A 14,059-nucleotide genomic window follows, 5' to 3' on the forward strand; every position below is an offset into this window, starting at 1 on the left:
GGGGTGGGGGAGGGGGGAGGGGGGTAGAGTCCAGTCTGTCTTCCTATACTCCTGCCAGTCTGGTGGTTCTGCTGGCTGGGAGCCGGGAGGGGAGAGAGTTCAGCAGTCTCACAGCCTGGTGGATGAAGCTGTTGGTGAGCCTGGTAGTGCGGGAGCGGAGACTTCTGTATCTCTTTCCAGAGGGCAGGAGGCTAAACAGACAGTGCGCGGGGTGGGTTGCATCATTGACAATTGTGATGGCTTTGCGGGTGAGGCGGGTGGTGTAGATGTCTTGCAGGGAGGGGAGTGGTACACCAACTATCCTCTCAGCTGTTCTCACAATGCGTTGTAGAGCTTTCCTGTTATAGTCAGTGCAGCTACCGCCCCACACAGTGATGCAGCTGGAAAGGATGCTTTCAATGGTTCCTCTGTAGAATGTGGTCAGGATGGGTGGTGGAGCACTTGCCCCCTTGAGTTTGCGCAGGAAATAGAGGCGCTGTTGTGCTTTCTTGGCCAGTGATGCTGTGTTGGTGGTCCAGGAGAGGTCCTCACTGATGTGCACCCCCAGGAACTTGGTGCTGCTCACCCTCTCCACCGCTGCGCCGTCGATGGTCAATGGGGGGTGACAGGTGTGGCCTCTCTGGAAGTTGACAATAACCTCCTTGGTCTTGCTAACATTTAGCAGGAGGTCGTTGTCTCTGCACCACGTGGTCAGGAGCTCAACCTCTTTCCTGTAGTGGGTCTCATCGCCCTTGGTGATGAGCCCCACCAGCGTTGTATCATCCGCAAACTTCACAAGGTGGTTGGAGCTGTAGGTTGGTGTGCAGTCATGTGTCAGCAGGGTGAAGAGCAGAGGACTGAGCACACAGCCTTGTGGAGCCCCCGTGCTCAGGGTGATGCTGTTTGAGACCTTGTTGCCCACACGCACCGCTTGAGGCCTCTGGCTGAGGAAATCCAGCAGCCAGTTGCAGAGGGAGGTGCTGAGGCCCAGTCTGTCCAGTTTACAGATGAGTTGTTGTGGTATTATGGTGTTGAATGCTGAGCTGAAGTCTATGAACAGCATTCTCACATATGAGTCTTTCTTGTCCAGATGAGTTAGGGCTGGGTGGAGGGCAGAGCAGATTGCATCCTCTGTGGATCGTTTCACTCTGTATGCGAACTGGTATGGGTCCAGGGTGGGAGGCAGGGTGGATTTGATGTGTGACATGACTAGTTGTTCAAAGCACTTCATAATGATGGGTGTCAGTGCCACGGGGCGGTAGTCGTTGAAACAGGCTGGGGATGGTTTCTTTGGCACAGGTATGATGGTGGCAGTCTTGAAGCATGATGGGACAGTGGCTTGCCTCAGGGAGGTGTTAAAGATGTCTCTGAAGACATCCTTCAGCTCCTCTGCGCAGTCTTTCAGCACACTACCAGGGATGTTATCTGGACCCGCTGCTTTCCGGGCGTTGATGGTGATGAGTGTCCTCTTCACGCTGGCAGCAGACAGGCACAGAGGCTGGTCGTGTGGAGGTGGTGGTGTTTTCTGTGGGCGTGTGTTGTTCTGTGCTTCAAATCGTGCAAAGAAGCTATTCAGGTTGTTGAGCAGAGTGGTGTCGCTCTCACAGCTACGCGCTGCAGGCTTGTAGTCTGTAATAGCCTGGATGCCTTGCCATAGGCTTCGTGCGTCCTTGCTATCATTGAAGTGGGAGGTTATCTTGTGTGTGTAGTCCTGTTTCGCTTTCCTGATGCCACGGGACAGGTTGGCTCTCGCTGTTCTCAGGCGTATTTCATCCCCAGCTCTGAAGGCCTTGTCTCTGGCCTTCAGCAGCCTGTGGACATCTCCTGTTAGCCATGGCTTCCGGTTGGCTCGAGTTGTGATGCTTTTCATTTGTGTAACATCATCAATGCATTTGGTGATGTATGAGCTCACCGTGTCTGTGTACTCCTCGATGTCTATGATGTTATTGTAGGTGGCTGCTTCCTTGAATATGTCCCAATCAGTTGACCCAAAACAGTCTTGAAGAGCAGAGGTGGCCTCCTGTGGCCACACTCTTACCTCTTTCATAACAGGTTTGATGACCTTCACTCTCTGTCTGTATGCTGGCATTAGCATAACAGTGAGGTGATCAGAGGTGCCGATGTGGGGGAGGGGGATGGCTTTGTATGCTCCTTTTTCCTGTGTGTAGACCAGGTCCAATATGTTGTCTCCCCTTGTTGGAAAATGTACTGTACATGCTGATGAAACTTTGGGAGGACAGTTTTAAGATCAGCATGATTAAAGTCTCCTGCGAGGATGATGAAACCGTCTGGGTGTGCTGTTTGTTGCTCGCTGATGACCTGATACAGTTCGTTCAGCGCCGCATTTCTATCGCTGTTGTTGCTAGATGGAGGTAAATGGCCTGGTAAATGGCCTGTATTTATATAGCGCTTTTCTAGTCCCTAAGGACCCCAAAGCGCTTTACATATCCAGTCATTCACCCATTCACACACACATTCACACACTGGTATATAAGTAGCGACCAACAAGATCGAACTTATCTCCCTGGGCAAATAGAAAGGGCGACACTTCACGATCATGAACTCCGCCAGTCATGAGCAGTGTTTGCGTACTACAGTGGCATCACGACACCACTCGTCACGGATGTAAACACAGACCCCGCCACCTCGGGTCTTGCCTCCGTCTACGAGAGCCCTGTCGGCTCTGTAGCATGCTAGCTGCTCCAGTTGTATGGCCGAGTCCGGAATGTTATCATTAACAACGCTGTACGGACATATATCCTTACATATAAAAGTAGCGACAGACTGGGTTATTTTTTGGGCACGTGGAGAAGTGGATGCCAACTTCACTGCAAATGCCTTTTCGAGTGAGCGTTGCTTGGTGTCGGCCGTTTTTGCTAGCGGGATATCTGGATGATGCCTTGTTAAATGATTTCTGAGATTTGTGGTATTTCCACAGTGCTTTACCTCCATTTTGCACATCTTACATACGGCTTTGCTTTTGTCCGGCTCTTCACTGTCTTCACAGTTCTTAAATCCAAAGTATTGCCAGACATCTGCCTTTAGGCTCGGTGGCACATTCACGGGAGTAGCCATGATGGTTCATGCTTCCAGGTCACTTAACTCTCGCGTGACTTCCTCATGTTAACCACTTGCAAGTTTCATACGCGGCAAACTACATATGTATGTAAAAAAAAAATCGATTTCAGGATTTAATGAATCGATATCGTTTTATTCCAGTTAGAATCAATTTTAATCGATGAATCGATTTTTTAAACCCACCCCTAACACAGAGAGCCGTGTATGAAGTGTGATTTTTAGCAAACAGCAAAAGTCAGAGGGAATTCATGACGAAATTGATCAAATGTGACGGGTAGTTTGCTGCTTTTTTTGCTGTTGGCTCGGCGAATTTTGGTTGGAGAGAGACAAAACCTGCAGCTCAGAATCTAGCGCAAAAAAGATGTAAACAGCGCGGACCCGACGCATCAGAGTCGCTGAGCTCCGACAGCGTGTCCGTGTACGGGCCGTCAGGTGAGAAAGCCGAGAAAGAGAAAGCTGATTCTGATGCGTCGGGTCCGCGCTGTGTTTATGTCTTTGTGTGGAGTCCGTGTACCTGCTCTCATTTGCTGTTTGGTGGTTGTTGAAATAGTTTTGTGAGCTTTAATCTGAGAATCTGGCGTTTCTGACAAAACACAGTTATATTTAAAAGTCGATTCAGGATTTAATGAATCGATATCGCTTTATTCAAGCTACTCACCTCTCTCTTCCACCTGCACTTTCAACTGGACCACGGCCAATCAGAGAGGTCCCGCCCCTGACTATCTGATTGGTTTAGTCCACGATAGGGGCATAATGTGTGTCTGTTGTTGACCACACGGAGAGTTGCAGAGATATATATATTTTTTTGTTACCCGAACAGTTGGTCGCACCGGTGCGACCAAATATTTTTTTTTAGTCCCACCATTGAAAAATTTGGTCGCATTTGCGACCAAATTGGTCGCACTCTAGAGCCCTGGTGAAGTGGCACTCTTGGTGGAACTTTGCCCCCAGATGCCAGTTTCTTCAGCTCCCCCAGGTTGTGGATGGGCCAAACCATGATACTATCAGCAGCATGTTTCATTGTAGTGGTGGCATCATTGATGGGATAAATGGACTGGTGCTTATATAGTGATTTTCTATTTTCATGTGGACTAAAGTAGTGGACTGACCAACAGACTGACATTAACATCAGAGCCGTGCTGCTAGTGTGGCTAAAAGAAAAGAGAAGAAGAGACAGTCATGCTGATATGAACATTAGAGAAACACATCATGGAGCTGAAATATGATCCTGCTTCCTCATTTGGACTCATTCACCTCAGCTGACACATTCAACAGCAGACAGGTTTTTGTAGCAGTCTGTCTCACTGTGAGAGGAGGTTACTACTTCATCTTTGGCTCTGGAACTAAACTGTCTGTAACAGGTAAGAACAAACATTTATTTTCCTTCAGTTGTTTTATTGTAGAAGCTGAAAATGTGTTTAAAGTCAGTTTCTGCTGCTTCAGGCTTTAGATGTTAGTTTTTTCATCATTAGTAGAGAATTCATCTGCAGCCATTGTTACATAAGAAAAGCTCAATAATCTCTGAAAACATGTTTAAATCTCACTGAACAACTAAAGTTATTCTTTATTTCTGCAAATATTAGTGATGTTACAAATATTTAGGATTTGATCATCTCAGTAATTCTTCATCTGGTGGTTTTTCAACACAAGATCATCTTTAATGTTAAAATTAAGTTGAGATAAAATAATTTTCAAATAGTAATAATATTTTAACATTTATGCAGCTACTTGATAAATGCCTTTTGATAAATAAAACGATTAAAATAAATACTGTGGAGAAAATCCAAATGTGATATGATGTTATAAAAATTTAGGATAAAACATGACATTGTTAAAGTCATATTTGCAATTCTCACATGTTTTTCTTTTGAGTCAAAATTTGTACATGAAAATAAATACTTAACATTACTTAAATTTCCCAGATACCTTTTGGTATTTCACACTTACATAAGTGTGAAAGACTAAGATTTTCTATATGATCAAATATATAAAAAACTCTCTTAAAAGAATTTAACTTTTTATGGTTCAATTGAATTATGTGCAATTTATTAAATTTCTTTGTTAGTGATATGTATGTACTGATAGTATATTATAAAAAAGATGAATATATTTTGAAGAAAAGAGTATGTCCGTTAGAAATCGTGTCTAAAGACTAATATGGAAAATACATTTTCACTTCCATAAAGACAAATGTATATATTTTAAAATTGGACTGAATTAAAATTTTACTTCAAACAATAAAAAGCAAACACATGAAAAATGAAGCTAAAATGAATCGAATTTGACTTTTAAAAACATGCTGAGTGTTCCACATGTGAGCCATGATGACATGAGGTGATGACTGTGTTTGATATGAAGCTGAATCCAGTGTATGTAGTGAACTTTGTGCTGTATTGATGAGTAGTTTAGTGATCAGAGTCCATGTAGTTTCCAGGATCAGACTGAATGCAGTGCAGTGCTGGAAGCTGCTGCTGACTGTGTGAATGTGTGTCTGTGCTGCTTGTTGCTTCAACAATATTTCAGCGCCACATAGACTCCACATCGATGGGGACAGCTCCCTGCTGTGTGTGCCCCAATTCATGTTTCCATCTTTGGTTCGGCTGACTTGTAATACACAGAAGAAAAATGATCCTGAGGAGCTGCCCACAGATGTTGGAAAGGAGCTGGAGCTGATCCATGAAGAAGAGAGCAGCACATATACATGCAAATGCTACATCAAGGATGTTAGCAACAACACAGTGGAGGCCCAAACACAACAAGGTAATGAAGGCTTGGTGACTGTGTTCAGCAGTGATTCAGTTTCATGTGGAGATGCTGTCAAAGAGAGCAGAGGAGCAGAGGACTGACATTTCTCACTGCAGCTCCAAACATTTGACTCCTTTTCTGTTTCAGAGGTTCCAGCTCCAGCAGCCTCCTGTCCTCCAGAGAGAGAGCCAGCAGACCTGCCAGCTCTGCAGCCAGCTGACTGTAAGATCACCTGCTGCCTCTCTGCATGGACAGCTCCAATGTCCAATGAGGGAGCTGGAACAAGTTTAGGGACTCAGTCTTAAAGTTGCACTAATTGATCAAATCTTCATCCAACAAGCTCTGATAAAGCCACTGTACACTAGCTGCTCAGCACCAAACAGCAGACAGACCATAATATGTCAGAGATCAGTTTGTTAGCTGCTTGTGGAGTTCTTCTGCCCCCAAGTGGACACAAACACTACATCAATTCATCCACTTGAAGAAGAAGCTGTGACTGTTTCTATTTGGACTTTTTCTCCTTGATGTGAGAGGAATAACCCGACTGTCTGTCTGTCTCTTTGTGTCTGTCTGTCCTTCAGTGTCCTTCCAGTCTCAGTGCAGGGTGAAGCTGCTCTGCCTGCTGTACACAGTGCTGATAGTGAAGAGTCTGGTGTACTGCTGTGGACTCTCTCTGCTGATGATCCTCACAAACAAGGGACCGTCCACCAACTGCACACATGCTGACTGACTGTTTTCTGCTCGCCTTTTCTCACCATCAAATCTCATCAATTCATCTCATTCATCACTTTGATCAGTATCACAAATGTTAGTTATGATGTGTTGTGCTTATTTTGGCTTTTTATTCAATAGTTAGAAGATCATCTGAAATAAATACATCTTTACATGTATTGTTACTCTGAGTTAGAATTCTTTTTTTACTTATTGTGACTTTTATTGTAGTAACAAAAATCATCAGGTATATTTTTATCACAAGTTTTATGTTTTATTTGTGTTTATTTTGGTTGATTTTCAAATGTCAAACAGTGTAGTTGTGTTTGTAAGTGTGAATAATAAAGATTTAAAGATGAAGAATTTGATTCTACTTTCATTGTGTGATAAACAACAACCCGTGTGAGTGAAGCACAAACTGACTGTATCCAAACTTGCTCTCCTGCAGCAGACGGGCTGTGTGGGTTTCTGCTCTGCAGCCTCCACACCGTTAGCTGTGGCTTTTCACTTTAATAACACAATGACAGTTACAAGCATGAACTCTGCTTAAAGAATGATTCCAGGAAGGATCTGTGTTCTTCACCTGTGAGAGAAACAGCTCAAATCCTCAACTCAGAGCTGACAAATGAACTTTAATGGAATCAAAGCAGAGACCATGAACCCCCTGCAGTCTGCTCAGCTCCCATTTTATTACAGAGCTTGAGACTAAACACAAGATGAAGAGGAAATATGACATCATGGAGAATATAATTAAATATTCTTTTTAATTGCTGTTTAAAGTGACACCAACACTAAGTGACTGACTGTCTGTTAATCAGGCCAAAAGAGCACAAACAACACAGCCACAGAAACACAAACAGACCAACAAGATGTGTTTTTAACAGACACAAAAAGCTGTTTGCTTTACACCAACACATCATTATTTTAGTCGTGCACTTCTGTGCAGACTAGTAAGTTTGATTCTTTCAAACTGTGGCCAATAAGTTAAAAAACAAGTAAACTATGAACAATCAAATATCTATGAGACAGTAAATGATGCAGCTACATTTATTAAATATTTCCAAGCTTCAAAATAACACTCAAAGACAAAAAATGACACTAAGTTATATGTGCATTTATATGTTTAGAACAACTGCTTCTGTGCAGAAAGAGAACATTTACAAGCAAACACAACATGTCATAACTAACATCTCTAAAGATCATTTTAGGCGTCACCATGCATGAATATTTTCTACAAAGACAAATGGAAATCAGTGAAAAAGCTTTTTTGCTTTATTGAGGGTTTTACACTTAAAGAATTTCAAAGCTGCCACACGACACATAAAGTATGAAAAATAACACAAGAGCAAAAAATATGTTAACAATGAAATATATTGTACGCTGGATGAGCGAATGATTCAGCAGTGACAGTGTGTGTTAGTAAATTCACAGCAACCTGAATGTGTTTGTGGGAACATGGATGTTTTTGAGTGTTTCTGCATCATGTGACCCAGATTTTTGGATCTGCTGTCAGATTGAAATGAAGACGATGAAACCACACAGCAGCTTCAGCTGAGCTGTCAATCAGCAGCAGCAGTCTTATCTGTGGGCCGCAGGGGCTGATGGGAGCTTTGAGGACCTGTTAGAAACCACGTGGCCCTCGTCTGATCTCACAGCTCGTCCTTGTTTGGCCTCAGCTGCATCAGAGCGCCACTTCTCCCCAGGTTCACCAGAGGAAACACCACTGCACAAAATGCTTTTCCTCCCAGCTGCTGCTCTGTGCTGTCTGTATTCAGGTGAGTGTTTCCAGCCAATCAGGAGCCAACAAAGTCAACCTGTAACAAACACTGTCACACTAACCTTCATCTATCTGTCTGTGTCTCTACAGCACTGGTTACCATGGCAGCAGAGGAGCTGATTCAGGAGGATTTAATATTGACCAGGAGAGTTGGAGAAAATGTCTCCTTCAGCTGTGGAGAGATTAATAAGTGTGATGGCAGCTATGTGTTCTGGTACCAGAAGAAAGAATATGAAACATTCAGAGTGATTCTTGATATTGATAAGAATAGTGGTAACATAGATAAAAATTACGGTCATCCTCAGAAAGATGATTTCTCAGCTGTGAAAACACAGAACGGCTGGGAGTTGAAGATAGAGAAAGTTAAACGTGATCATTCAGCCACCTACTACTGCTCCTGCTACAAGTCTGCTCCCCACAGTGAGAAATGATCCCTGCAGCCTGAACAAAAACCAACAGATGAACAGATGTCAAACAGTGTTTGTGACAGGAAGAGAGCAGTAAACCACAGCCCAGGTTCACAGATTTCACCTCCATCTCAGAGTCACAAACATACTGAGCTCAGGGAGATTTTTATTTACTGCTGTTAGAAATTCAATTCTATTTATTTCTCTCTTGAACAGATTTTTCATCGTGTTTTAAGACAGAAACAAGAGGAACAGATGACATCAAACTTCCAAATGTAAACAAATGTATCCTCAGTCCCACAAAAACATTTATTCAAAGTGAAAGAAAAACAGATTGTGTCAAACTGAATCAAAGTCCATCCCTCATTCACAGTGTTAATGTTCTCTTCATGAAAACTCTTCCAGCAGCACTTGTTGTTTAACACCTTTCAGTACATTTAACCAGACACTTTCACTTTAGGACATTTTAAAGACAAATCTTGGACTGATGTCAGGTCAGGATTTTGTCCTTCTAGCAGCGGCTGGATTAAACACACAGATTTAACAAAAAGTGATTCCATGTAAAACACTCTCGTTCACGAGTTTGAACTCTCATAACTTCACATTTCCTCAAATTGAATCTTAGTTATTTAATCACAGGAAGTTTCTGGGATTTTGTTCCAGTCCTCCTGACAGAAATGCTGGAACTGAATCAGGTTTTTAGAACTCTCTGTTGAATTTTGCTTGTTTCCATAACTTTTTATTGAACAGGAGTACTGAGGCTTCAGAGCTTGTTGATGAATCCTTAATTTTTTAAGATTTCTTCAGCATTAAATTAATCCAGTGACAGCTGTCAGTGTTTCCATGGCTACACAGCAAACAGTAACTGTGATGGTTACTTCAGCAACTTAAAACAGCGCTTATGTGTAACTGTCCGTCAACGTGACCAATCACATTAGGACCCCTCTTCCTCTGGCTCCGTCCTCCTAACAGTCAAAAGGCAGGTGATTAAGCTCCAATCGCATTCAAACTAATGACTGTAGAAAACATGGACGACCTGACAGCTTCCCCCAAAAATGTAGTCAAAACATCTCTATCGCCCCCTGGTGTCTGGCTGCAGGTTTCCTTCCTCCTGAGTTTGACTCTAATTACAACCATAATGCTGGTCAACTGGGTGCAATGTCATCATGACAGCTTTGACTGGCAGCTGCAGTGATGGAGAAACCTGCTGTTAAAGTGAATTGTTAAATGTTGTCATTTTTATGCTTACCATCTCTACATTGGTTCAAACACTGTGAACAAAGGCATTCCTTTGTCCCCCTCCCCAGCCTCTCGAAGTTCTGGGGGGAGGCTGTAGTGTTTTATCACAAGCACATCCCTTGTGAAGGTTTGTTTGATGTTTGGTAAGCTTCCTGCCCTTTTTATGGCTTCACTGTGTTGTGTATGGTGAACCAATACAGGAATTGAGCCATATATTGGGTGTGGGGGAGATTACCATTTTATGACCAAGGATGTTAGAAACAGTTGTGATGAGGAAGTCACGCACACACACACACACACACAGTGCCTTGTCTTTGTAACCAAGGGGGGTCTTACGAGGGGAGGTACTTGTGTACAGACATATTGTGTAAACTATTGTTTATTGTAACAGGATTTTCCAATAAAAGGCAGCGAGCGGAGGCCGGAGTCTGGGTCATTTTGTTATAGGATTCGAAGTGCGTTCCTGAGATACCGACGAGGCCTCCCTTGCGCAAGTAAATCGATCGATCGCTGTTGCCTTGTTTTTTCCTTCACAGGAATAAGTCCCTAGATCAGCGGTGTCAGAGTTTAGACTCCACACCTGCGTATCTCTGTTCAGGAATGGCAGATAGAGCAGAGACGCTGAGAGGAGCTCCAGCATTTAGAAACCAGGACCAACTGTTTCAAACTGACAGCCTGAGGTGTTCTTTAGTAAACCGGACTAACCGACAGAAGGACCCGAGGCACCGACACACTTTGTCTGGAACTTAAATTTTTGTTTGTAAGCTAATCAGTAACTAACCTCATTAGCTAGCTAGCTAAGATGATGAAAGTCGTGTTTGTTAGCTAATCCGTGCACATGAGTGAATTTACCCTGACTAAAGAAATCACTGTGAGCCTGAATGTTGATTAAAGTCAGTGCTGTAGTTCAGACATTAGCTCTGCTGCTCTGACTGAACTGAAGGATGTTCAGACCTGCAGCTGAAGATGAGGCACTGAAACTGTTTATATGAGAAACAGAGAAAAGTCACCGATCAGTCTCTGACTAACGTTACTGTACTTTTATTATGAGTGTTAGACTGTAAGAGCGACAGGCTGGACTCTCCTTCAGCTCCTGTGCAGAACTGATTATTAAATATAAACAGCAGCATGTTTCTGTCTCCACATCTGTAAGGACAGTAACACCAAACTTGCACTTCAATAATCCCTCATTAATCATTAACAGCAGATTAAACAGTTTGAACTGAAGATGAATCACTGAGGCCTGAAAATGTTCTCACAGTGTTCTTCACTCACAGACTGTAACATCAGCTCCAGTTTCTGATGTGTTTGTTACTGACACAGCTGATGTCCACAAAATGCAAGAAACACCATTAAAATAACAAAGCCCAACATTGATGCACTGGAACATATTACAGACGTTTGGAGCTGAAGTCAAAATGTTATGTTTAATTTTTCCATTGATGAATTTTTTAGCACAGACTGTATATTTATTTATAGATTTTTCTCTACTGAATTTGTTTGAAATATTCAGGTTAAAAATCAGTCTGATTTATTCTTAATGAGTGTTGTTCACAAAGTTACATGTGCAGTACTCTGTACATCTAACATCCTTTGAGATAAATAATATATGTTGTCCAATACTCAGCAGACTGAACCAGGACTGGAAACTTGCTCATCATCTCATCTTTGAGATCTCCATTTAAAAAGCACCAATGACTCAAAGGTAAATACTAGTAACATGGCGGAGCGAGCAGTCGCACGGCCGGGCGCTCTCCTCAACTTAGCGGTTTTCTTTTTATTTTGTGTATTTTTGTTTCACTTTTACTCCGATATGCAGGAGCACATATGCAGCACAGTAAAACTGAACTGCTTGCGGTTCTAAACCACAAAAACCTGCACACCTTTGCTGACAATGACTGGGACTCAATTCCCCCTGAGATCCGGAGGGTTACCGACTCTAATTTCACCATACCACAGCTGATGTGGCGTAGGCGACGGAGGCACAGGAAACAGAAGAGAGGGAAGAGAGCGGGGCTGAAAGCTAGGCTACGTGCTAACCCACACGGACCGGCTATTTCGAGTCTCTTCCTCACCAACTCACGGTCACTAAATAACAAGATGGATGAGCTACGACTGCGGATCACCTCACACTGTTTGGATTACTGTGTTATGATCATCACAGAGACTTGGCTGGACTCTTTTACCCCAGACACTGCGATTGAGCTAGCGGGCCACGCTACGTTCAGAGTGGACAGGAACAAAGAGTCCGGTAAGAAACGCGGGGGAGGTCTGCTAGTGTTTGTAAACAATAACTGGTGCACCAACAACACAGTTAAAGTCGTCCACTGCTGCCCGGACATAGAATACATGATGGTTCAGTGTAGACCCTTCTACTTGCCGAGAGAGCACACAGTGATCACAATAATAGCAGTTTATGTGCCGCCGCAAGCTAATGCTAAGTCAGCCATGGAGCTACTCCAGCGCTCCATTAATAAGCAGCTAACAACGCACCCGGACTGCGCTGTGATTGTGGCAGGAGATTTTAACCATGCAAACCTGAAATCTGTCCTGCCTGGATTCTTTAAAAACGTGAGCTTTCCGACGAGGGAAAACAACACACTAGACCAGGTCTACACCAACATCCCAGATGCTTACAAGGCCACCCCCCTGCCTCATCTTGGACTCTCTGATCATCTCTCTCTGTCCTTGATCCCTGCTTATAAACCTCTAATTCAAAGACAAAAAACATCTGAAAAAACAGTAAGAGTGTGGACCACGGAAGCCACCACGGCCCTACAAGACTGTTTTGATAACACCAATTGGAGTGTATTTGCAGAAGGATCAGACTTGGAGGGCCACACATCTGCCGTACTCTCATACATCAGCTTCTGTACTGAGAGTGTAACAACAACAAAGACTGTTAAAGTGTTCCCGAACCAGAAGCCATGGCTCAACAGTGAGGTGAGAGCCCTACTAAGAGCACGTGACAGCACCTTCAAATCAGGAGACCAACAAGTCAACAAAGAGGCACGCCAATCTCTGGTTAAAGGCATAAAAGAAGCCAAGCGCAAATACAAACAGCGCATCGAGGAACACTTTAACACAAAGAACTCCAGAAACATGTGGCAGGGGATCAAGACACTCATTGGCTACAAAGACAGTTGCACACAAACCAGCTCCCCAGACATAGAACTGAACTGATCCAGTTCTACACTGCAGTCATTGAGTCTGTCCTGTGCTCCTCCATCACAGTCTGGTATGGTGCAGCCACTAAACAGGACAGGTGCAGACTGCAGCGGACTGTACGGGCAGCAGAAAGGATCATCGGCGCCCCCCTGCCCTCCATCCAGGATCTGTACCTCTCAAGAACCAGGAAACGGGCAGGGAAAATCATCACAGACCCCTCACACCCTGGACACAGACTTTTTGATCTGCTGCCCTCTGGCAGACGGTACAGAAGCCTGCAGACCAGGACCACCCGACACAGGAACAGTTTCTTTCCACTCGCCATCTCCCACCTAAACAGTTGAACTATCACACTGCTCCCACTGCCAGACTGCAACTGCACCTTATGTACATTCTGTAGTATTCATTCCACCTCATTTCATTTCTGTATTTTATGTATATACATTTAGATTAGTTATTTATAGTTGGTTTACACAGCTTTGTGTATGTATGTGTATGCATGTGTAATGTATATATAGATACGTGTTTGTGTGGGTGCGTGTGTGTGTGTGTGTCTGTGTGTGATTTACATTGCTGTGCTCGAGAGCCACCATCTACCGGAACCAAATTCCTTGTATTTGTCTGCACATATACTTGGCCAATAAACACGATTCTGATTCTGATTCTGATCACCTTACCTGACACCCTAAACCATTTCTTCGCCCGCTTTGACCAAGAAAACAGGGACACCATCACCCATCCTGCCGTTACAGAGAGGGACGACGCTCCCATCCAGCTGGAGCAGCACCAGGTCAGAGCGACACTGCGCAGAGTCAACGCGAGGAAAGCAGCTGGTCCTGACGGTGTAGCCGGTAGAGTGTTTAAAGCATGTGCAGACCAACTAGCAGAGGTTTTCACCACCATCTTCAACCTCTCACTGCTACAGTCTGTAGTACCATCCTGCCTTAAGTCAGCC

General features: G+C 43.8%; 1 gene segment (V, D, J or C); it reads left to right on the plus strand.

Annotated features, from left to right (window-relative positions):
* The first annotated feature begins 8,391 nt into the window (after positions 1-8,391).
* Positions 8,392-8,721, plus strand: LOC112841675 (immunoglobulin kappa variable 3D-20-like). The segment is given in 1 exon segment: positions 8,392-8,721. A coding segment is annotated over 1 exon segment (330 nt).
* Positions 8,722-14,059: the final 5,338 nt, after the last annotated feature.

Source organism: Oreochromis niloticus, unplaced genomic scaffold, assembly GCF_001858045.2.
Source record: "Oreochromis niloticus isolate F11D_XX unplaced genomic scaffold, O_niloticus_UMD_NMBU tig00000282_pilon, whole genome shotgun sequence".
NCBI lineage: Eukaryota > Metazoa > Chordata > Actinopteri > Cichliformes > Cichlidae > Oreochromis > Oreochromis niloticus.